The sequence below is a fragment of the Puma concolor genome, chromosome A1 (genome assembly GCF_028749965.1).
Source record: "Puma concolor isolate L17-30 chromosome A1, mPumCon1.1.hap2, whole genome shotgun sequence".
NCBI lineage: Eukaryota > Metazoa > Chordata > Mammalia > Carnivora > Felidae > Puma > Puma concolor.
The window spans coordinates 227,142,106-227,164,666 of record NC_141667.1 but is presented as its reverse complement, the minus strand read 5'-3'; the positions used below and the strand labels follow the sequence as shown (position 1 = coordinate 227,164,666).

The window sequence follows — 22,561 nt, the reverse complement described above, 5'->3', positions numbered from 1 at the left end:
AGTTCCTGGGTTCAAGCCCCGCGTTGGGCTGTGTGCTGACAGTGTGGAGCCTACTTGGGATTCTCTCTTCCTCCCTCTCTGCCCCTCCCATGCTCTCTCTCGAAATAAATAAACTTTAAAAAAAATTTTTTAATCAAAAAGTACCAAAATTTACTAAAAAAAAAAAAGAACATGTAGTTGATAAGGTATACAGAAACTCCAGGCTTTTTTTTTTTAATTAAAAATATTCTCTGCATTGATGATGAAGAAATATAACCATTAGTAATAGGAGGCAAAGTCACAGTAATTCTATTAATTTGCTAAAAATATTATTAAGAAAAACAGTGAAAAAAATTTTGTTTTAGCAGCTACTCAATGACATAATCATTTTAACTGTCCTGAATTTTTACAAATGCTGTAAGAGTTTTTAGTCATTAAAATTATAAAAGTCAACTTACTTGTATCTGACAGTTTGTACAGTTTCTGCTGAAACATTGTTAACAATACATTTAGCTGCACATTCCAATCCCTGCCAGACAGTTGAAAATCCTGCAAATATATTTAAAAGTAAGTAAAATGATAGCTAAAGAAATGGACCTTCCTAGTTAAATTTCTGGCCTATTGTTACCTTGAACACTACTTGCTGCTACGACCATAGCACCATCCAGAGGAGACTTCCCATTTCTGTCTTTTTTAAGAGATTCTGGAACAAGTTTGCTTCCATGCTTCTTCACGTGTGGAGCTAGTTCCTTTCCAACACAATTTGCTACAGTGCAAACTCCATCAACTAATATAACCATAAAAAGAAAAGAAACACTTAGAAAACGTTTCCCTTGATTCTACCATTCTTACTTAGCAAAATTCTCATATGAGCATCTAACATTGTTTTACTGCATAATTTACCATTTCTATATAAGGATGAGAACAAGGCCTGGCTAGTTTTAAACAAAGGCTATTATCTGGTTTAAAGACATGTTTGCAGAGCTGAAGGATTATAACCTTGCCTCTTAAATATAATGTTCTTTATGGCAATTTGCTTAAAAGAAAACAGAGACTGCTGCAGTGTAAGAGCTATAGGTCCACCTTTCATGTTTTTTAGCTATGAGTGTTTCTATGTTCTATCAACAAATACCTTACTGAAATAGTAATAAGGTATTTAAATGTATAAAAAAAATAAAACCATAATCTGATTCAAAAGAATATTGAACATTGAATCCCAAGAAGATAATTTTACTAAATTTAATCATAACCTATTAAGGGGTGATTTGACCATCTCAAAATACCAAACTTTAAGGCTATGATTCTCAAAGGAGCAGGAACGAGAAGCATATTGCTTGGGAAGACGAACACCAGAATCACTGAATCTGCTTAACTGAAATAATACATCCCTCCACTTGACCCTCAGCTATGACACAGTGAGCTGTCCTTAAAAGAAGGTATCATATTCAAGGATAGCCAATACATTCAGAGCCATTCCTTTTCAAAGGTACAGACACTTCCCTCTCCGACCCATCAAAACAACCCTTTAACCAATGTTTCTCAAACTTTAATATACAAATAAAAATCACCTAGGAATCTTGTAAAAATGCAGATGCTGAATTGGTAATGTGTGCCAAGTACCTGAAATATATTTGGGTATCAGTATTTCTAACGTATTTGAGCCTTAGTATTTCTAAGGCTCTCAGGTTGATGCTGCTACAGATCCCACGATGAACAGCAAGGTGAAACAGCTTCATCCTAATCCTTTACTCTTAAGGTTAAACCACATAAATGTGCATTTAGATTAACCCAGATTAAGAGACCATTTTTAATTTAACTGAAAGGAAAGTCTTCCAAAGTTACTTTACCCAGGAACTGACTGACTTTTGCTGCTCCTCCTGTAGCCTGCTTTGCTATATAAAGTCCTCTGGTCACAGCTGGACTAACTTCCACTGGTTTTTCTTCTGGTTGAATCCGTTCACGGAGTTTAGAAGCGCCTTTCTGGATTGCTTTTCCAGTAAATTCAGCACCTTTGACCAAACCCCAGCTCACCCAGGAAGCACCTTTTTATAGGAAAATTTAAAATTGCACAATTAGAGTTGATTATACCTGTAAACCCTTTAATAACTTACCAACAGGAAAAAAACAAAACAAAACAAGGAATTCAATGTTTAGATCCCAAAGATGCCATTAACTTTCAAGCCAACTTTATACTTATAATTTTCTGCCTGGAATACACATCTTTTCTAAGTAAATTCATCTTTCAGTACTTAGGCCATAGATCACTCAATAACAGAGTTCTATATTACTCTATGCTGCCACTATAACTTGTAGGTATCTCTCCATGTCACTGACCACACTATTACTATTGTTACAAACTAATTTTGAGTTGGTACCATTAAGATGGTATTTGGCTTGAGGACCCAGGTATCCTTGTTCTTCTTGCCTTAGTCCAGGTACCACTTTTCGTCCACGAAGTGCTGAGGGGTTTAGACGCAAGTAATGCAAGCTGGAAACCAATACACCTGTATCTCAAACACCAAGGCAGAAGAACTCTTTGCTTGCTTTAGACTAAAGGCATAAGGCAAGGGGACCTGTTCCTCCCTCAAGCCCAAACCCCACGATCTCAGCACCTTTTAGCTTATATCATAAACCTGAATAACAAAGACAAAAGAATACTCAAAAAAATTCATGAGAAGAAAAGATGTAAGAAGAAAACTTGGGAAGCCTAGATGGTTTAGACATTTGTCATGAGAACAGGCCCTAGCACTTTGCTTTGGCTCAATGCTTCCTGCAGAATGAATGAAAAAAGAGAGAGAAAGCAGCACAGTACAGACTGCTCTAGCGAAAAGGCCCTGCACACATGCAGGGAAAGGAGAAGTGGGAATGAAATGGGAAAAGCAAGAAAAAATATACAAAGAGAATAGTTGCCCCTAAGAGGAAGAATCAAGTGTCACCCTGCCTTGGAGAGCTTACAATTTTAAATATTTCCTTTTTGGCTATACCCTGGAACAATGAGCTTGGACATATAAAATACTTAAGTATATTGTACCAAGGTCTGTGGCATAGCTTTTACATAATTACTTTCGCCTGTGAGTGAGCAGGCACCCAATGTCATGTGAAAATCCTGTTTGTTTAAAAAGGCTGACAATGAAAAGTAAAGTGGTGATTGATTAAAAAAAATTGTGGTACTTCTGTTTTTGTTTTAGTCAACACATCCATCTGACTCAAACCCTACCCCCACCATCCTACCCCTGGGGAAGGACCAGGTCTCAACCCAGGGAAAAAGCTTTCAGCCAAGAGTTCCCATAACAATAAAGAGATTAAAGACCTCTATTAAAAAACAAACCAAACCAAAAAAACACCAAAAAACAAAAAACAAAAACGTGTATTTTTAAAGTTAACTCACAAGTTGAAAAGATACAAGAAGTAAAAAAACCAACTGAACTTGAAGACTGAGAAATCATAAAACAAATGATAATGAAAAAGGAAAGCTCTATACTCCTGCAATGAAACAAGCAAGAGGGACAGAGTCCATTGATGACTGAGAAGAATAAATGGAAATGAGATAAATGAAAAGTCACAGGACTGATAAAGAGAAACACTAGATCAAATTATAAAGAAGCTATCACCATGGAAGAGCACATAACAGAGATAATGTGTTAAAACTGAAAAGACTGCAACAGAAGATCAAGAAATGTAATGCTTTATTGGTAGCTACTAAATTCTTTTAAATGGCATGTGTAGTGCCAGATATAAATTTATTCTATCCACGTTCACATTATTTGCACCCATTTAATGTTGAGATACAGAAGGCAATGAATGTTTGCTGAATAAATGAGAAGTTGGCAGATGACTTAAAATGATCTCACTCAAATCTAACATAATGGAGGGGGGCTCTAATCAGCCCATTGTCATATATCCTCTACCTCCTTCCAAATTAGCTTACTAAACTCTACTCCATCTAAGATGTTTGGCAGTTGCCTTCTTAAAAGTAATTCTAGGCTCCTAAGCCAATATTCTACACAGATAATTTTTAAGCAGTTCATATTTTTTCACCTTTTATATTCATAAAACCTAAGACTGTAGCTTTTACTGATCTTAACTGATTCTCTGACAGTGGACAGGAATCAATCATGGGCTAAACTGACTGAGCTCAATTTAGATCCCTGATTACTTATCTTTGTATAGAGCCTGCACAAGTCAGGAAGAAATAGTTGCTTGACAGATCAGATTATTTTCCTCTGGAATAAATCTTGGGTATTTTCTGCACCTCTTTGCTACTTATACTTTTAAGTATTTGGTGAGGTGGTGGGTTTTCATTCTATCTACTAAAAAGCACATAAAGAGATATATACTCTGATTGGCAGTTAGTTTTAATGTAACCAACTATTAGAGATATTTCTAGAATTCTGAGGGAATAAGATGAAAAGTGTTACAAACACCTGCCAAAGTCTCAAGCAGTAAAGTAGGCCTCTTTGCGTTACCATAATGTAGTTTTTGCTCATTCTCAAATGATGCACTGCTGAGAGTTTTTCTGAAATCTCTAAAGAGATCTCTGCCCAGAATTAGCTGATACTAAGGATGCTCTACCTCTCTGAATAGAATCACTGTGTGAAATCTTTGGAGGTCTAAGACTCTGTGACATGCTATACTTTCCAAAGATGGTCAAAATAGTATTTCCTGTTCTACATGTTCTTTTAACATGACCTTGACATTCCTCCCATTGAGAAGTGCGGTCTCTGTTACAATCCCTTCAATTTGAGCAGGTTTGTTACTTTCTTGTGATGAGTGATACTAGAAATTTCCAAGAATGTCAGGAAGAGTATGCAGCCTCTAGCTGTTTGCTATATCATATACGCTTCCAACCCTGAGCTACCATGTAGAAGCCAAACTGGCTTAAGGCTGCCAAGCTGTGAAGAAGTTAAACCACATGGAGACCATGTCTAGGCACTCTATTTGGCAGTCCTAGATTTTGAGCTCTTCCAATCCAGATGCCAGATTTGTGAGTGAAGGAGCCTTTGGATGATTCCAGACCCCAGATACTGAGTCACTAGTCAGCTTTTGAGTCTTCCTAGCTAAGGTCCTGACCTCATAGAGCAGATCTAAGCAATCTCTGCTGTGACCTTCTGGAATACCTGGTCCACAGTTATCCTAAGCATAAACAAATTGTTGTTTCATGCCATTAAGTTTGGAATGGTTTGTCACACAGCAATAGTAAATAGAACTATTTACTATTTACTATAAATAGTGGTATAAATTTTAAAAAGTTTATAATCTTTGAAATTAGTTATCTACCTATGTGTGAATATAGGCAAGTTTTCTGAATACTGACCTAATAGCCTAGCAACCTGTAAAGTTATGGGGCAGGGTAGTAAGAGTGAAGGTTTTCTTTATAACTTCTTTGAAAATCTTTTTCAAGGATCAATTTTAACTGTTAAAAATTGTAATTGAAAATTCTGGCTGTCTTTTCTTACCTCTAGCAGCTCTCTGACACCGGGCAAAATATTTTGTTAGCTCCTAGCTAATTAATTTTCCCTTATTTTAGCTTGTTGGCTTTTCATGTTGAAGGTTTTTTCTGCTTTAGACACCTTTTTATTTTAATGGGGTTTTAGTACAGACATGGAAGTCTGTATTGACAGTCTTTTAAATGACTGGTCAAGATGCCTTTACAGGGTTATGAATTTGGCTAACTAGTGACTGGTAATGTTTTTTAAAAACAAATTAGAATGTCTAAATCTGAGAGCTACTATAGTTGAAAAGCTAAAATGTTAACCAATAAAAGTGAAAAGATCTATGTCAGTAATGATAATTCTGGTTTTAAAATAACTGATCTGGGGCACCTGGGTGACTCAGTCACTTAAGTGTCTGACTCTTGATTTAGGCTCAGGTCATGATCTCACGGTGGGTTCGAGCCCCAAATCAGCTCTGCACTGACTAGCTGAGCCTGCTTGGGAGTCTCTGTTTCCCTTTCTCTCTGCCCCTCGCCTGCACTCTCTTTCTCCCAAAAATAAATATATAAATAAATACATAAATATATTTATATATATCCAACATATATATAAATGCATGTATATATTAAATATATACAAATATATATATATATATATATATATATAGGCCTATAAAAAATTATAAAATAATTGATCTGATGCCCTTTCTAGCCAAAATTAAATAGTAGGGCCTACATCCCAAAAAGCTTGGCTGTAATCCTCAGATCTTTAATACCTCCACTGCTATGTGGTTAGGGAGTGCTGGTTTGCTTCCAAAGATGGATGAATATCTTATCATTTTTTGGAGGAAGAGGGAAGGGGAGAAAAGAAAAGGATTAAGGGAGAATTTCAAAGAGGAAAGGAGAATAACTAATTTTATGTTCAGAGTTGTCCTAGGAGTTTGGGGATTCCTGAAGTTTTTCACTATCAATTTTCCCAAAAGTGAAACAGAAAAAAAGCAAGAAGAAACTTATACCTATAGGATAATATGTGATGTTCTAAGAGACTAGTTCCTTTCAGGTATTTATAAAATGATCATTTAGAACCAAAATACAAAATTACCTTTCTAAGTAGTCACTTATGGATTCCAAACATTTCACATTATATGGGGGAAAAGTTAGCATTACTGTAATACCTGACAAAATATTTTGAGCCACTTTCTCACTCCATTCGGGTAATTCCTTTGCTTTGTCTTCTGAACCTGGCTCATAGGGTACAATGTGACTCAAATTAACTTCTTCATTTGGAGTATCTTTGGTCTAAATAGTAAAAATATTTCAAAATGTAAAACAGTAAAATACTAAGGGGAAAAATGATAAGCAGTATTTAATAAAATATTAAGTCAACAAACACTAGTTATAATTAATAAGATTATTTCCACCCAACATAGCTATCAGTACATTTTATACACAATATCATAACTGCCATGAAACTGAAAACTATACTGGTCTTATGTAAGGTCTCACTGGTAAATAAGGTTTAAATACCAACATATCTCCAATAGATCATTTATCAACTCATATTTAAATTGATGAGATTACGGGGTTCCTTTATATAGCTATCAACCCCTTAATAAGATTATGCACATGGTGTACTCAGTAAGATTTAAAAGATTTGTTAAATGACTCAATCGGTAAGGATACATCCAAATAAATTGGTTTTGACAGAAATCAAATAAAGCAAGTAAAAATATATAAACACAGAAAAATCTACTCCATCTGAATGGAAATGGGGAACATAGAAATACCTGTATTTTGCTAATTTAATAGCTGTTATGTGAGCTAGGGCCAACACTCAAATTGTCAAAGCTCAATGTACTCATTCTAAGAACTTAACAGCAAGCTAACTCAGACCTCATAAAATAATTTGAAAATAAAACTGCTTAAGAGAACTAAGAGAACTTCACTTAAAATATAAAACATTAAAAACAAAAACTTCTATGGGAAGGGGGAAGCCATTCATAAGTAAAACCTAAAGACAAACGGCACAAAATATTTACAATTTCTATCTCTGATAATGGGCCAATGTGCTAATATATAAAGAGCTCCTGGAAATTGAGAAGACTAGTGACCCAGTCATAAAAAGTGGACAAAGTACAAGAACAGACAACACACAGAAAACAAAATTCAAGGAATCCTTGAGCATATACACATCACTCATAATAAAATCAATACAAATTAAGATATTCCAATACACCATTTCTCATCTATCAGACTGCCAAAATACAGAAAGACTGATCAGCTTCTCTGTGGATGAGGCTATGAGGAAATGGGTCTCCTACACTGCTGGTGGGAGTGCTGAAGAGTACAGTCCTTGGGGAGGGGAAATTAGCAAAATCTATCAAAATTAGGGGTGGCTTGGGTGGCTCAGCTGGTTAAGCATCTGACTCTTAATTTCTGCTCAGGTCATGATCTCACAATTTTGTGGGTTCGACCCATGTCAGGCTCTGCGCTAACCCTGCAGAGCCTGCTTGGGATTCATGCTCTCTCTTGCTCTCTCTCTGCCCCTCCCCTGCTCACACTCTATCTCAAAATAAACTTAAAAAAAAATTATTAAAAAAAATCTATCAAAATTACAAATGCATTTATCTATTGACTCAGTAGCCCCACTTCTAAGAATTTACCTTATGAATTACCTGCAATGTATGAATCAATGGATCTAAAAGTTATTCACTGAAGCACTGCTTCTAATAGCAAAAACCTGGAATCATCCAAATATTCCTCAATAAAAGATTGGTTAAAGAAAACTATGATAAACTCATACAACGAAATATGAGGTAACTATAAAAAAGATTGAGAAGGTTCTCCATTTATTAACATTGAAAGATTCCCAGAATTTATTATCAGATAAAAAAATAAAACAGAGAACACTCTATGATGTTACCTTTGGTGAAAGAGAAATCTAACAGTTTTTACGTTAGGTGATGCAATCTAGCCTTCTATGTACCTTCATCTAATGATCACACTGGATAGGGAAATTATCTCTTTGTTAATCTGTCCTCCTCACTAGGTATTAAATTCCTTAGGATAAGAAATTTAACTTTCCCACTATGCTCAGCATTCTGGCACTAAACACTTACCGAACTGTATTCCCAATTTACCATTTAGAGAATATATACTCATGAGATGAAAAAAAAACCTACTAAACATATTTTTAAAAATCCATTTCTTTCCTGATGACAATCCATAAAGAAACAAGACTGAATAAAAATGGTAGTGTAAGGAAAAGCATACCTAGCCCCAAGACCTTGGTATATACAGGAAAGTGGAGAACACCACAAAACAAAAAAAAAAATGCATTAATGTAAATACAAAAAATCTTTCAAATACTTGAAAAAAAATCTATCCCCAAAACACAGAATATGCTATAAAACAGTTTAAGTCACAAACACTGTAAAGGAAAATATTAAAGCTGATTCTAATAATTTTTACCAGTGATTTTATAACTGCAAGTTGCTCTGCTTTAGTAAACAAGAATAAGGTTTACTTATTTATTTCACCAGGTGAAAGGTACCATTTGAGTAGAACTCACACACATACCTTATTGTTTTTTTACTTACTTTTTTCCCCCGTTTTCCTTTATGACGCACGTCCTTATTGTCTTGGTCCAATGAAGGACCCAACTGTCTCACATCAGTGCCACTGGCTTCTTTCAACTGGTCAGAGGAACGTCTTGCTCTTCCAGGGATTTGGAATTCATTTTCTCCTTCTGCCCGGTTCCAGTTGGCCTAAGGGGTAAAGGACTAAGCTCAAATTCATATTTTCTCAAATGACTGTCCTCTTAGCTATGCTCTAATAATGTACTTGTTCAACTATCAGTGTTTGACAGTCTAAATATGACCACTTTTACTTGTCTTTCTTCTATAATTTTGTTTTATCTCATCATCCAAACCCCAACCCTTTGAGTTCTTTAGTTTGTAGCATATGGCCTAAAGCAAATTTCCAAAGACAAAGCATAAAAGATAAACTTACAGCAGTTATTAGGGTAAGTTATCATTAAATCAGATGTAGCTACATTTGAATTTAATTAAATTAACAAATTGTAAGTTTTAGGAAACAGATAAATGTAAGACTAAGTGAGTTTAAAGCAATGAATAAGGGGCGCCTGAGTGGCTCAGTCTGTTAACTGTCCAACTCTTGATTTTGTTTGAGGTCATGATCTCATGGTTCATGAGTTTGAGCCCTGTATCAGGCCATGTGCTGATAGTACGGAACCTACTTGGGATTCTCTCTCTTTCTCTCTCTGTCCCTCCCCTGCTCGCTCTCTCTCTCTCAAAAAATAAGCAAACTTAAAAAATAAATAAATAAAGGCAATAAACTCATGTCTGTTTAACCACTCTGCATTATTGGAAAACTGATTTTGTGTGTGTGTGTTTTTTTTTTTTTACTTAAAACTACAGGTATTTTGCTTGCATATACTTTACTGAATAAATACTTAAAAGTAAAAACAAGTCAAAATTATAGCTAATAACTAACTTTTGTTTACAGTTGGAGTTCTGGGACAATAGAGCAAACTAAAAATGACATGCAACTAGGGGCGCCTGAGTGGCTCAGTTGGTTAAGCATCTGACTTCAGCTCAGGTCATGATCTGACAGTTCGTGGGTTCAAGCCCCGCATCAGGCTCTGTGCTGACAGCCCAGAGCCTGAAGCCTGATTCAGATTCTATGTCTCCCTCTCTCTCTGCCCCTCCCCCACTTGTTCTCTCTCTCAAAAATAAACATTAAAAAATATTTAAAAAAAAATAAAACAAAAATGACGTGCAACCAAAAAATAACACCCGAGGAAAGTAAACATGTAACCTAAAAGTCAGTTTAATTTCTTTCCTAAAGCCCAGTAATATATGTCCAATGAATGTAGGGGTGAAAGGAGTAACTGCTCTATAATAGTTCTGAAATAATTAAAAATGTCACTTCACTCAGCTAAGTAAATGGCAAAGCTAAGACTTGAACACCTATCCACTTGGTCATGTTTCTGTCTTTATAAACTACTCTCTATGAGCACACTAAGGCTACACACATTTCTGTCTGGGGGGGGGCCACATGTTTTGTTAATATACTTTAAATGTTTAGTATTGGCTATGCTAAAGTATATATTGACCACCAGATCATTCTCATATGCAGTTCATGTAACCTAATGCTACAGATGACTCTGACCTTTGGTTTAGCCGGTAGTCTATTCCTATCGTCTGTGATCTTTTCAATATAGGTATGAATTGAAAGAGTATTCGAATTCCTGAGAAAAGAGTAACAAAGCTTTTGAGACTAAACTCAAGGGAAACCATTTTGTGAAATCCTCCCTGATCTCCTTCCTGAACTGTGTGTATACTTTTATTTCATCACCTATCATACTGTACTGTGGTTACTCAGCCACTGTAAGTACAAGAGAATAGGAGTTGTTCCATATCTTTATAGTGTCTTATTCTGTCTTCCCACCCACCATTTAATACCTAAACAATGGATTCTAAATACACACTGACTAGAGAATAAAAGATTATACAATTATGCTGTGAATCTCCTTCAACTTCAGAAAACTGTCAATATTCACAACAAAAATATTTTCCCCCTCTTGTCCTACATCAGGATGAGCAAGAACTAAAGAAAGCCTCTCCTTAATACTCTATTTTATCTCCCCATAACAGATCAACATGCAGGCAAAAAAAAAACAGGCTCAAATAAGGAAAATTCACAGGATGACCAACCATATTTTAAATCACACTTTATTTTCTCTTTATTTGGTTTCACTTATCATGAGAACAAAGATAATTCCCTCAAATAAAACCTGTTTCTTCCTCAAAATGCCAATCATACCCCTAAAATGTTCAACTTAAATCAATTTGACAATAAATTTCATATATAAATAAAAAAAAAATAAAGTTTAATTGCTGCAAAACAAAACAAACAAAAAAAATGTTCAACTTAGCCCATATGCTAATGCCAAAATTACCTTCACTTCACCATTTAGTCCCCTTAACCTATTTTTCCAACTGAGCAGGAACACAGTGATGATAACAAGAGCTAACATTCACAGAACACTACCGCTTGCCAGCACTGATATAAGACAACAATAACTTTAAATCTTCACCACGGCCCAATAAAGCAGATGATATTATTTCCATTTTATGATAAGGAAACTAAAAAGAAGAGCAATAAGTTGAGTTAAACAGCTATTAAGTGGAAGAGCTCAAATTCAAACCCAGAGCTCACAATCTTAATCATTACTTATAACCAATTTCCAACTAGTATTTGTGAACACACAAATTATATATTCTCAATCTCCTAACTCTGATTACATTACAGCCTATTACAATTTCTCTAAAAGCAAAAGTTGCTTACGTTAAAGCAGATTTTCATCCTAAAGATGATCATACATTACCTGAAGCCGAAGGTCAGACATCTGTCTTAATAAATCCTCGAAGAGTTCTCTATCATCTTCTGGTAATTCAGAAGACAAGACAACCCCCACAAAGCATCCTGACGCTTGTAACATGGTATCAGGAAACATGTAGGCTCCCACAGTACATTTAAGAACTGGAGATCTATCAGGAACTAGAGGATACAACCAGTCACAAACCTGAAGGAATTAGTTTAAAAAAAATTAATCAAAAGAACTAGGTTTTCACTGAAGTTTTAGAATTGTTATACCAGAAAATAAACATTTCCAAGTTCTAAATGCATTTTACAAAGCTTTACAGAATCAATGATTCTCCACTAAAAATTAGCTATTTGCTAGTATGATCTTTGTGCATACCACTCACAAGAACTGTCCTAAAAATGCTATTGCTCCACTAATTATACAGTGTTGAAATTAGTGACCTTAAATAGCCCACTAATTAACCAATGATGAGTCTAGTTTTAAATAAATAATGGTCAAAGTAAAGCGAAACTATATTATTCAAATTAGACATCCCTTTGTGGAAATACATAAAATCAAACTGTTTTCAAGTACATATAATTACTGATTTAATTAATTCTCACAACAATTCCATGAAGTTAGTTATTATCATTTCATGTACAAAACTGAGGCATAGAGAGGTTAATTAAGTTGCTCAGAGTCAACTAAAAAAGTAGAGCTAGGATTTAAACACAGATCTGGCACCAGAGAAGCCAGACAATTACTTTAATTAAATACCCAGAATTCATAATATTGAATAATTTTTTTTTTTTAGAAATTGACATGACATAGCTAGAATAGAATATGAAGTTATGTTTATGGAGTTACCTTCTATTATTAAGTTCAGTCAAAATGACACAAAGCTGCCCAGCAATATCATCAGATTGTCCATATGCTAAGACTTAAGCTCACTGGATGAGGCACATGGGTGGCGCTGGATTGAGTATCAGACTCTGGATTTCGTCGTGGGTCATGATCTCATGGTTCATGGGATTGAGCTCCCCATTAGGCTCTGCACTGAGGGGGCAGAGCCTGCTTGGGATTCTCTCTCTCCCTGTCCCTCCCCTCCTCACGTACATGTTCTCTTTCAAGTAAACATTGAAAAAAAAAAAAGGCTTAGGGGCTCCTGGGTGGCTCAGTCATTTGGGCATCTGACCGGCTCAGGTCACAATCTCGCAGTTTGTGAGTTTGAGCCCCGCATCGGCCTCTGTGGTGACAGCCTGGAGCCTACTTCTGATTCTGTATCTCACTCTCCCTCTGCCTCTCCCTGGCTCACGCTCTGTCTCTCTCTCTCTAAAAAATACACAAATATTAAAAAAAAATAAAAAAGAAGAAGACTTAAGATTACTTTCTGGAGATCTAAATTCAGGAAAGACTAAGCTTAAATCATAATATCCAAATGAATTCATTTCCATCGAGATTACATTCTTTGAGCAAGGAGAATACAATTGTGTTGCTCACTCAGGACACATGGTCTTCCTAATAATAAGAAACTGGGAAGAACAATCTATTATCAAAATATTGTATAGTAAATATGAGTCAAAGAGCATGGAAGATTTCATATAAAAAATGAAAAATTCTCGGGGTGCCTGTGTGGCTCAGTCGGTTAAGCGTCCAACTTTGGCTCAGGTCATGATCTTGTGGTTTCCGAGTTCGAGCCCTGCATCAGGATCTGTGCTGACAGCTCAGAGCCTGGAGCCTGCTTCGGATTCTGTGTCTCCCTCTCTTTCTGCCCCTCCCCCGCTCACACTCTGCCTCTCTCAAAAATAAGTACACATTAAAAAAAAATTTTTTTTAATGAAAAATTCTGGTATACTGCCATCATTTCTGACCAACAGAATATAAACCTGCAGGGATCAAAGAATCCAAGTCTGATTCTTTCTTGGAAAGTGCTTAAAAAACATTTTCAAATTCTTCTTTTATAGATTGTCTTTTTTAGTCATCTCAAATGCCACTTTCCAACTTTTTTAAAAGTCAAACTTTAGAGAAGTCACAAAATTGATTATCACGTTTTCAAAAGTATGATATATTGCCATGAATAGTATATGAAATAAATTTAAGTAATATACAGACTATTTGAGTAGTAATGTATTTTAATATATATTAACAAAAAAATACATCTTTCTCTCAACTTCACAGCTGTTATTGGTTAGGATAAAATTAACAAATGAGATATTTAAATTCAAATATTAGGAATGTTATAGCAGAGATATGAAATTGACAAAAAAGTTGTAAAAATTATACTTACATAACTAAAGTTTGGGAAAGTTTTATTTTACAATGTCATGATTTCTCTAAGATTAATTACATTCTGGACACCTTGACTGAAAGGGAGTATCCCCAAATCTTCTGAAATAAAACCTTATAGACCTTTCTCAGGGTAGATCATTAAGAACTGGAAGGCTCATCCACCACAGGTTGATTTCACCCAGATTCACTTTCAGGGGGCAACTTATGTCTAAGTTCTAATTAATGGAATAAATGTAATAGGTTTAAAAGGTATATTAAAACTAAAACCAGGGGAGCACCTGGGTAGCTCAGTTGGTTAAGCTTCTGACTTCAGCTTAGGTCATGATCTCACTGTTCATGAGTTTGAGCCCCATGTCGGGCTCTGTGCTGACAGCTCAGAGCCTGGAGCCTGTTTCAGATTCTGTGTCTCCCTCTCTCTCTCTCTGCCTCTCCCCCACTCACGCTCTCTCGCTGTCAAAAATAAACATTAAAAACAAAAATTAAAAAAAAAACCCTAAAACTAAAACTGGGGCATCTGAGTGGCTCAGTTGGTTGAGCGTTCAATGCTTGGTTTTGGCTCGGGTCAATATTTCATACTTCATGGGGGCTCACATCAGGCTTTGCACTGACAGCACAGAACCTGCTTGGGACTGACTCTCTCCCCCTCTCTGCCCCTCTCCCACTTGCATGCACTCTCTCACATGCACTCTTAATATTCCAATTTAAATGTCTCATTTGTTCATTTTATCCTAACCAAAGGAAATGAAATCTAGGTAACTAGTGCCACAACTAAACCAACCACATCATCTGGACTCTGGACAATAGGACCTGCTTTGCTCAAACAGTCATCTCCCTTCTAAGCAAACTCCTTTGTTATACCCAATGTAAATGGAGTCCTCATTTGTACCAATGTCCAATCTTTTAAAAATACATTGTTATTGGAACATCACCTTCAGAATAATTCATTAATTCTGTAACAATGCCCTAACATCCTGTATTTATAGCCAGCCTTTACTCTTCGACAAAGAGCATCCTGGTAAATTTATCTGCTTGGAATGTTAAAATGCATCTTAAATTATCATCAGAGTCTCTACTTCTAGACCAAGGTTTCTCAACCTGTGCATGATTAACGTTTTGAGTTAGATAATTTTTTTATTGACAGAAGCAATACTGTTTAGATGTTTAGCAGTCCCCCGGCCTCTACCTACTATCTGCCAGGAGCAGTAGCACAATAGCAGTTGTGACAACCAAAAATGTCTCTAGACGTTCCCAAAATGTCCTTGGGTTGGGGGGTGGGGTTGGGAACCACTGTTCTATATACTGGGCTGCGTCTAGCCCAGATCAACTGCTCAGATGGGGCTTGACAATATTTGTGGAAATTTACACATCCACATGAGTTACATAAATCTCTTCTGAATTGAAGTTATTAGGTTTCTTCTTCAATAAAAAATTGAAATTTTATGGGTACCTGAGTGGCTCAGTCAGTTTTAAGTGTCCCAATTCTTTATTTCGGCTCAGGTCATGATCTCACAATCCTGAGATCAAGCCCCACATAGGGCTCTCTGCACTGGGCACAGAGCATGCTTAAGATTCTCTCTCTCCCTCTGCCCCTCCCCATACGGTCTCTCAGAAAAAGAAAAAAAAGAATTCAATTTTAAGGATGAATGCTTCGATACCCCTCAGGTCCTGTCATCATAATTTTAAAAGTAAAACACAAGCTTGTATCTTTAAGGGTCATAAATTTCATACAATATATTAAAAAGAACCAGAAAGATCTTTTTACATTTATTCTCCTGGATACATAATATTGACAAACAAAAATAACGTATTTCATACATATTTCAGATTATGTTTACACTTTTCATTGGCTTACCTGAAGAAACCCAGGAGGACGGTTTAGAACTGTATCAAGAGAATTATCCAAGAACCTCACAATTCGAAGATACCCTGGATACGAAGGTGCACTAACCTCCCCTGCAGGATTTACAAAAAAAATCTGTACTCCATTTGGTATCAAAATCAACTCATCTGCATCTAGCCCTAAGGTCTCAAGAGGAGGTGGTTGAGAATGATTCCTATAAAAGTCTTCTCCAACTGATGAAAATTCCCCAGATTCTGTCCCATAGGATACAGTATAATGACCCTCAGCAGCCTGAGGAGTATAAGCAGGAGGTGCTTCTGCTGGATGACTCTGAGATGGTAAGGATAAAGAACTAGATGCAGAAACCAACCCTGGACTTGTTGAAGTGCTTCCATTTACTTCAGTGTGCTGAGAAAGTGAACTAAAGGAGTGAGGCTCTGGTGACTTTTCAGGTATGTCTTTAGGCGGAAATTCTGGATATAACTTGGGCACCTCCTGGAGATCATTCCGTAGAGAAGTGGCAAGACCCTTCTCCAGAATTTCCAATCTGGTACGTACATTCTGTAGTGTTTCTTTCATTTTCTGTTGCATCTGTCTAGCAGATTCCCAACCAGGACCAGTGTGTTCAGGCTCTGTGGATGAAATGCTGATTCCCCTGAGCAGGTGTCCTATTCCTTGCTTATAGTAGTTCTTTGCTTCTTCCTTCTGACCTAATTCATCTGTATTTAGTCCTTTATTAACAAATAAAAAGGCCTTTGTGTATGCTTCCTTGATGATCTTAATTTCAGAAGGTTCTCCATTTTGTGGTTCTTGCTCCATTTCTGCCAAACAGAAAATATTATCTTCAATTATCTAATTTAACTATTTCTTTACTGATTATCAATTTCTCCTACCTAAAGATATTTCAAGAAGACAGGAGCTTTGTTGGTCTGTCTTGTTCACTATTGTACTCCCTAAGCCTAGTATTAGATCTGACATAGAGAATGCACTCAATATGTATTTGTTGAATAGATAAATAATGCTCGTTCCTAAATATCTTTTTATTAAAAAAAAATTTTTTAACATTTTGGAGAGACAGAGAGAGACAGAGGCGAGAGGCAGAGAGAGAGGAAGACACAGAATCTGAAGCAGGCTCCAGGCTCTGAGCTGTCAGCACAGAGCCTGATGCAGGGCTCAAACTCAGGAACCATGAGATCATGACCTGAGCCAAAGTCGGATGCCCAACTGACTGAGCCACCCAGGTGCCCCTCTAAATATCTTTTTAATTAAAAACAGAAGAGAACAAGAATACATCTACTGAATAATTTTCTTGTTCCAGTTTCTTATAATAAATAAAAGTTTCCTATCACGTATCTAACGTTAGAACCAAAGAGCTTCATTCTAAAATGTACTATAATACAGATCCAGATTTTAGCCAACTAATTAAAAATGAGGTTGAAACACACATTAGAGAGGAGAAAAATGAGAAAAAAATATCTGGATAAATCTTTAAAGTTACCTGCTTCCATTTAAAGATGTCAAGTTACTCACATGTGGTTAGTTCTATTCCCTCCCAAAACTCCATTAAAATAACTCTAACAAGGGGCGCCTGGTTGGCTCAGTGGGTTAAGTGTACAACTTTGCCTCAGATCATGATCTCATGGTTCGTGAGTTCGAGCGCCACGTTGGGCTCTCTGCTGTCAGCAGAGCCCACTTGAGATCCTGTCTCCATCTCTCTCTACTCCTCCCCCGCTCATGCTCTCTCAAAAAATAAACATTAAAAAAATAATAAAAAAATTAACAAGATTAAAAAGGCATAACCTCTCATTCTTGTTAATGAGAAAATGACGTGAACAGGTACTTCACAAGCATATATTTTTTAATGTTTATTTTTGACAGGAGGAGCTAGTGGGGGGAGGGGCAGAGAGACAGTGGATCTGCATGGAAGAGGGCTCTGCAAGAGGGCTCTGCAGGAGGGCTCTGCACGGGAGGGACAACAGGGAGTCCCATGTGGGCTCTTACTCACCGAACCATGAGATCATGACCTGAACACAAGTCGGAGGCCCAACCGACCAAGCCACCCAGGTGTCCCCCAAAAAGAGTATTTAAATTTTTTTTTTAATGTTTATTTATTTTTGAGACAGAGACAGACAGAGCATGAACAGGGGAGGGTCAGAGAGAGAAGGAGGCACAGAATCTGAAACAGGCTCCAGGCTCTGAGCTGTCAGCACACAGCCTGACGCGGGGCTCGAACTCACGGAGTGTGAGATCATGACCTGAGCCGAAATCGGCCACTTAACCGACTGAGCCACCCAGGCGCCCCAAAGAGTATTTAAATAGCCTATGAAGGGGAGCATGGGTGGCTTAGTCAGTTAAGCGTCTGACTTCGGCTCAGGTCATGATCTCACAGTCCGTGAGTTCAAGCCCTGCATTGGGCTCTGTGCTGATAGCTCAGAGCCTGGAGCCTGTTTCAGATTCTGTGTCTCCCTCTCGCTCTGCCCCTCCCCTGTTCATGCTCTGTCTCTCTCTGTCTCAAAAATAAAATAAACGTTAAAAACATTTTTTTTAAATAAATAGCCTTTCAACGCCTTATCTTGTGCATACCTTCATTTCAAAGCTTATTTTACACAGTGTGCTGAAAGATTTCCTGAAATAATGTGTCTCTGGAAGAAATGGGTTGGCTACTGAGAGGGAAGGCAAGGCATGGGGGGTGAGGGGTGGGGGGGGATGGTGTCCAGGGGTCTACAGCTGAATAGCATTCCTTGCTGGCACCTCCATCTTGGGGGAGGGAGAGGGGGAGAAGTTTAGCAAGGAAAAACGCCTGGAAATTGATCAGGTGAAACGTAACTGGACTCTCTGCACACGGAAAGGAAAAGTGTGGGCTAAAATACTGTATTTTTAATTTGGGATTTATCCCAGGATGTTATATTCTCCGTAGTCTCTGAGAAAATGCATTTCACAGGGGTAGCAACTGCAGAATAGTATTTTTATCTTTTCTAGTGCCTGTTATGGGGTGCCTGGGTTGGGTCAGTTAAGGGTAAGACTACAGACTCTGGCTCAGGTCATGATCTCACAGTTCTTGAGACAGAGCCCCAAGATGGGCTTGCCCTGACAGCACAGAGCATGCATGGGATTCTCTCTCCCTCTATCTCATGCACAAGCACTCTCTCAAAACAAACTTAATCTAAAAAAGAAAAAGAATTACAAAATGCCTGTCATATCCCTAATCGCAATTAAAAGTTTATCAAAGGCTTGAAAAAATGAAACCCATTATTGCATGATTTCACTTATTTTAATTTTTAAAGTTTGGAACAGAAAGTCTTCAAAATGTCAATCTGTAGTATTTAATAAAACAGTATAATCGTCTTAAAACCGAAACCTGGTTCCAGATACAAGCGGTGCATTTTTTTTTTTTTTTTAACGTTCTAACAAAGTAAGTACAATGTGTGGTACATGTGTGTAAGCTTTAAAAAAAATCTCAGGAGAAAAGGTGAAATTCTGAATCAAACAACTAACAACTTAGTTCAATCCCATAAACCCTAAAAGCAGTAACGATCAAGGTAAAGGTCAACATTACAAGTAGTCTTTAATACAGACGTTGCTCTACTACCCACCTATCTGGCCTTTTACCAAAAAAGGAGGGGGAACTTTACCTGTATGCAACGCCCTCCAATACCATCCCATCCCATTCTCGTCAGGAGAAATATACAAATGATGGTCCACAAGGCCCCACAGGTGAGAAAGAACCCACATAAAAGCTTCCTGTTTCAAACAGGTTTCCTATAAAAACACCGAATGAAGTTTGATACTGCAATGGAGAGCAATTAAAAAATAGCTCGATTCGTAACCGGGGACCTTACTATATTTTTTCTCGGTTTTGCTTTCGGAAACTTTGAAGAAAAACTGTTGAATTCTGAACTATTTAAAGCAGGATTTCAGAGGCAACAGCAATCTCGAACGCAAACCCATTAAAATGACACGGCAATAAAGTTAAGTTTCGAGGATCCTCAAGTGGGAGTAAAGCAATCCATTAGTGGAAAACTGGGCCAACCCTACGGTAATGCAATAATGCCACGTCACGAAACAGTGCACATTCCAAGAAAAACTTTCCAGGCACAGAAATTAGGTCAGAGAGATCCTCTGCGGTGCCCAACCTCCAATGAACACGAACAAATGTATTCCAAAGAGCAAAATCCTACGCTCTCCATTCCCATTACAACTGCTGTTGGTTGCTGACATTTTGTAAACAAAGACTACCGAACTTTCACGAAGCCTAACTGCTGGGTAAGGGCGAATAACCACAGCCATTTTCGAAGCCAAGTAAACAGAGCGGAATGAGGCAGCAAGAAGGGTCAAAAGAGACATTCCGGGAGGACGACGACCAAAGTGGAGGGGGTGGGAGGCAGCGCTGAAGGCGCAGGAAGCGCAGAACTTGCAGGTCCCATAAATATGTATGATATGGGGGCTAAGTGAACAACTTCTCAAACTTTCCTCTAGAAATTGCTCCCTTCAACGACAGTTGCATCTCCTACTTGGATGAGGGGGTCCGGGCCTTCTCTGTCCTGCCCCTCCCCCCAGCCCCGTCAGCCCGCGGGGCCCGGGGCGCTCACGCCACCAGCCCGCCTTGGGGGTCCGCGCGAGGGCGAATCTTTCTCCTCCGGCCGCCGCCCCACCTGTGCCTTCCAGATCTCGGGCGCTCGGGCGCCACCCGAAGAGCTCCCCGCCCGGCTGCCGCAGGCCAGAGGCCTGCTCCCTCAGACGCGGCGCGGCGGCGAAGTGCCCGGCCGGGACCGGTCCCGAGGTTCTTCGCGCTTCGCACTAGCGCGCGCGCGACCGCACGACGGAACTCACAAAGCATTCCAAGTCGCGCGCTCCAGAGCGCGCCACGTCACGCGGCCGCGCCGCCCCGCCCGTCAGCTCTCGCTCCCGCATCAGGGCACTGCGGGTAGGTTTTCACGTGACGCCCACTCGGGCGCCTCTCTCCCCGCCCCCCTCCCCGGCCCGCCCGGCCTAAGTCCTACCCACCCTGACCTTCTAAATGGTGTGTGCGGAGACGTCAGTCACCTTCGAATCCCGGAGTCAAGGCGAAACTCTGTGGGGAGACAAGGGGCGAGGGCGGAAGGCCCCAGAGAACTACGTGAACCAGCCCCTCGCCGCGGACCCCCGACCCGGGTCTCCGCGGCCACGTCGACAACCCCCGCGCTTGCGCAATATCTTCTGCTTCCCCCGCCCCCCCTCCGCGGACCCAAGGCTGCCGGAGAGGCTAGGAGAGGGCGGTGGGCAGGGACGGAAGTCATGGCTAGAGGGAGCCCTGCGCGCGGTGCACGTGCGAGAACAAAGGCCGATTCTCTCCGCTCTTCTGGAACCTGGGCTCTGTGACTCCTGTATTCTAAGACCGTTGCCTCCCAAAGTCCACGTACGCTACGTGGTAAAAGTCTCGGGGTGTGTAATCTAGCAGTATGGTACAAAATGTTAAATTCCTGACACGTCAGGATACAGAGCAACGGTGCTAATACTTCTTACGACTGTGAGAGGCTAAAAGGGGAACGGCAAAGTGAACATACCTTACCTTTCTTCAAGACCTCTTTAAAATTAGTAAAATAGTGTGGACGCCAGATTTTAAACTCTTCAATCGGCCTGCCTTTAAAAAACTGCATGTATAATGCCCTTAGCCTTTACAGCTAGTGACTTGTTTACGCATGGCAGTGACTTACCTCCAAATGTATTCTTTACCTCAGTCAAAATTAGTCAGAGGACTGTTGGATGACCACTGGGTGAGGCTTTTAAATTAGGGGCCATTTGGGAGTTTCCCCAAGTTGAAGAAAGGTAACAGTCATCCCAAAGAGAAAAACCTGTTAGGAAGATACATATTAATACGATGGTTTAAAGGATTTTGTACGTACACATCTTCAAAGAATTCTGGAAAAAATGTGACTGTGTACCTTCTCCCTCTTTTTATATGGACCATAAAAATTTTCATCTTAAACAGTTGCAAAAGATGCAAATTGTTTTACTGTAAATTGACATTTTTAAATAAAACTGTAACATGTAACAGTTTTAAATGTAGCCAGTGATGGGGCGCCTGGGTGGCGCAGTCGGTTGGGCGTCCGACTTCAGCCAGGTCACGATCTTGCGGTCCGTGAGTTCGAGCCCCGCGTCGGGCTCTGGGCTGATGGCTCAGAGCCTGGAGCCTGTTTCCGATTCTGTGTCTCCCTCTCTTTCTGCCCCTCGCCCGTTCATGCTCTGTCTCTCTCTGTCCCAAAAATAAATAAACGTTGAAAAAAAAAAAATTAAAAAAAAAAAAAAATAAAAAAAAATAAATGTAGCCAGTGAAACTCAAATACCAGGTAATTTGATATTGTTCACCAATTTTTAAAACCGCATTAACAAGCTTCTCTTTAATGGGAAATTTTACATCATTCCTTTTCTTCCTGAAACTGTATTTCCATATTTCCTCATAAAATTTTCTCGCAATATAGTATCTCTTTCTTCTGGAAAGTCTTTTATTGATCATCTATTACACTTCTCTGCATCATAAATAAGTACATAAATTTAAATCTAATTTTATTTTTTCAAAGGAAAGTATTTTCTATTTTAATTTTTTGAGAAAGACCGAGAATGGGTCAGGGGAGGGAAGAGAGGGGCAGAGGGA

At 38.6% G+C, this 22,561-nt stretch overlaps 1 protein-coding gene across 7 annotated transcripts in view; it reads right to left on the bottom strand.

Annotated features, from left to right (window-relative positions):
- Positions 1 to 22,561, bottom strand: part of SPART (spartin) — a 90,257-nt gene that overhangs the window by 10,370 nt on the left and 57,326 nt on the right. For 3 of the 7 annotated variants that reach the window (XM_086713437.1, XM_025924595.2, XM_086713486.1), the window contains exons 1-8: positions 20,583 to 20,716; positions 15,943 to 16,751; positions 11,823 to 12,020; positions 9,010 to 9,177; positions 6,586 to 6,709; positions 1,827 to 2,021; positions 608 to 766; positions 438 to 528 (exon numbers count right to left, since the gene is read on the bottom strand). In XM_086713437.1, the coding sequence (XP_086569563.1) occupies positions 438 to 528; positions 608 to 766; positions 1,827 to 2,021; positions 6,586 to 6,709; positions 9,010 to 9,177; positions 11,823 to 12,020; positions 15,943 to 16,749 (1,742 nt within the window). In that variant the 5' untranslated portion in view covers positions 16,750 to 16,751; positions 20,583 to 20,716. Of the gene's footprint in view, positions 1 to 437; positions 529 to 607; positions 767 to 1,826; positions 2,022 to 6,585; positions 6,710 to 9,009; positions 9,178 to 11,822; positions 12,021 to 15,942; positions 16,752 to 20,582; positions 20,717 to 20,760; positions 20,780 to 20,940; positions 21,081 to 21,623; positions 21,646 to 22,561 lie in introns of those variants that run through there. The other 4 variants (XM_086713459.1, XM_086713454.1, XM_086713477.1 and 1 more) reach the window with 4 other exon arrangements.